The 2,548-nt window shown below is 68.1% G+C and overlaps 1 protein-coding gene across 1 annotated transcript; it reads right to left on the bottom strand.

Moving 5' to 3' along the window:
• Positions 1-749: 749 nt before the first annotated feature.
• IER5L (immediate early response 5 like) lies at positions 750-2,238 on the bottom strand. The gene has a single exon (XM_068983443.1). It carries the CDS (start codon positions 2,056-2,058, stop codon positions 841-843), a length of 1,218 nt encoding a protein of 405 aa, XP_068839544.1. The 5' UTR covers positions 2,059-2,238; the 3' UTR covers positions 750-840.
• Positions 2,239-2,548: the final 310 nt, after the last annotated feature.

The raw sequence follows: 2,548 nt of genomic DNA, 5'->3' as shown, positions 1-2,548 counted from the left end.
TTTTGTTTAGTGGGGACCGCAGTGCTGGGCATGATGGGAAATGTAGTCGGCCGTGCCCGCCCCCTACCCCTTTCCCAAACAGTGTCCGAGAGTGTCGGGGTGTCCGGCGCCACCCCCGGGTCTGGAAGACGGGTGGAGGAGGGGAGGAGAACAGAGCCAGAGGGGCGGGGAGACGAGGGGTTCAAGACACCCGCCCTGGGAAGAAAAGAAAAAAAAAGTTGAAGTGTTTTCATTTCTGCCTTCTCATTTTGAGAACTTTGGAGGCCGCCCCCAGAGAGGAAATGTGACCCAAACCTCCCTTTCGGAGATAGAGTTTGCCTTTGTTTTTGCTCAGGATTTCACAAGACCCATTCCTCACCCCGCGGAGGGACTCGAGAGAACAGAGCTCCGGGCTTCCTGGGTCTGACGTCTGATTGGAATCGGCGTCCGGGACCCCGCGCCCTCCTGCGCTGCGCCCTCGGCGCGCCCCGGCGGTCCGGGCGCCCTGCCTCGCCCCCCGGCTGCCCGGCACCTCCTCCGGGCAGCAGCCCTTCCTCACGTGGCTGGCTCCTCGCTAAACACCACTGCAATCACTACAATAAAAAAAAAAAAAAGAGTAGGAGAAACACAAAGCATACTTAAAGAGGCGCTTTTTCTCTCTGCAAAAATAAAGTCCAAGATCTTAGATTTCTTTTTTTTTTTATTTTACAATTTATAAAACATCAGTCGTCTCCCTCTGCTCACCCCCTGCTCAGCCCGGAGTGGCCGGGCGCCCGTTCGTTCCCTCCTCTCGCCCCTTGGCCGAGTCTTTGTCTGGCCCCAGCCCCGCGGGGCCACGGGTCCCCGTGCCCTCGGGGGTCCCTAGAAGGCGACAATGGCTCGAGTCCAGGCGCCGAGGCTGGCGAGCGCCTGCTTGGCGCACAGCTGCCCGTTGAGCGGCGGCGGCTGCTCGGAGGAGTCCGGCTGTCGGCTCACCAGCCCGGAGAAGCCCGAGCCAAAGATGGAGATCAAGTTTGAGATGTTGGACGCGTCCGGGGACGAGTCCGGGCAGAAGTCCTCGAAGCGAGCGCGCTTGCAGGGGGCGAACGGGACGCCCCCGGGGGGCTCGGCCCCCAGGTCGCCTGCATCCTCGTCGTCGTCGTCCTCCTCCTCCTGGCCAGGGTAATACTTGCGCTTGCAGCCGGTGGCGGACGCCAGGCCGGGTCCCGGGGCGCCCTGGCCACAGCAGGGGCAGTGGGCGGAGGCGCAGCAGTCCTGGTGCAAGTAGCCGTTCTCCACCGTGGTCACCACGTGAGTGTCCAGGTCCAGCACGGTGGTCTGGCTGCTGCAGTGCACGCCAAAGTCCGAGGGGGCCGGGTACGCGCCCCGGTAGAAGCCGGGGGAGGAGGCGGGGGCCGGGGAGGAGGGCGGGGAGGCGGCGGCCGCGGCCTGAGGGGCGGCCCCAGGGGGCGCGGAGGGCGCGGAGCAGGCGGCCGAGGCGCGAGGGTCCCGCGGGCAGAGAGACGCGGGCGGCGGCGGCGGCGGCAGCGGCGCAGGACCCGGCTGCAGCGGCTCCAAGGGCTGCCCGCGGTGGGGCGCGCCGTGCGGCGGCTGGAGCGCGGCGCACCCGGGCAGCTCCGAGAGCGCCCCCGCGCCGCCCGCGGGCGCCCCGGCCGCCGCCGCCGCCGCGCAGCCCCTGGGCGCCGGGTGCTGGTGCAGCTGCTGCTGGAGGTGCAGCTGGTGGAGCTGGTGGAGCTGGTGCAGCTGGTGACGGGCGACCGGTTCGCGCGCCTCCGCGTCCCCGCCGCCGCCAAGTTGGAGAGGGCCGAAGTCGGCCGCGCTAGCCAGCATGCCCGGCGCCGCGTACGCGAGGTGCTGGTGCTGGTGGTGGGGCGGCTGCTGCTGCTGTTGCTGCTGCTGCTGTTGGCGCCGGTAGAGCTCGGCGTAGCGCTCGCTCAGGTAGAGCTGGCGCGCGTTGCGGAGCACGTAGGACACCAGGAGGTTCTTGTGCAGCTTGATGCCGCCGCGCTGGGTCCGGGAGCTGTGGATCTTGCGCAGGGAGATGCTGATCAGGCTCTGGGCGTCCAGGGCGCACTCCATGCTCCCTTGAAGACGGCGGCGGCGGAGCAGCCGCGGCCGTTGCTGCTGCTAAGGCTGCTGCTGTTTCGGCTTCCAGCCGGCCTCCGGGACGCGCTGGGCAGGGGAAACGGAGCCCGGGTCAGCGGGTCGGCTGCGCTCCGAGAGGAGCCGCCACCATGCGCTGCGCGCCACCCGCGGGATCGTGCTCCCCAGACGGCGCCAAAGCAATGAGCCTCGGCCGGCCCGGGCCCCAGCTATTTAGCCGGGCGTCCGGGCCCCGCCCCACACCTGATGAGCCAATGAGAGTGCTCCAAACCTCCCGAGTGACAGACGCTGCCCGCCCCGGGGCCTCTAAGCTGGCCAATCAGACCAAGGCGGTTCCTTTGTGCTATTCAAATACCGAACGGACCCGGGGCCTCCAACGCTGCCGCTGCCTCGAATGTTCTCCTGGGGCCGCCGCGCCGCGCGGGACTTGGAGTCACGGGGGCCGGTATCTGCTAGGTGGCCGCCT

This window comes from Capricornis sumatraensis, chromosome 1 (assembly GCF_032405125.1).
Source record: "Capricornis sumatraensis isolate serow.1 chromosome 1, serow.2, whole genome shotgun sequence".
Lineage (NCBI taxonomy): Eukaryota > Metazoa > Chordata > Mammalia > Artiodactyla > Bovidae > Capricornis > Capricornis sumatraensis.
Note: the sequence above shows the minus strand (reverse complement) of the source record. Positions and strands in the feature narration are given on the sequence as shown.

Excerpts from the sequence above, each read along its gene's own strand:
- IER5L (XM_068983443.1), bottom strand. The coding sequence starts at position 2,058 with ATGGAGTGCGCCCTGGACGCCCAGAGCCTGATCAGCATCTCCCTGCGC.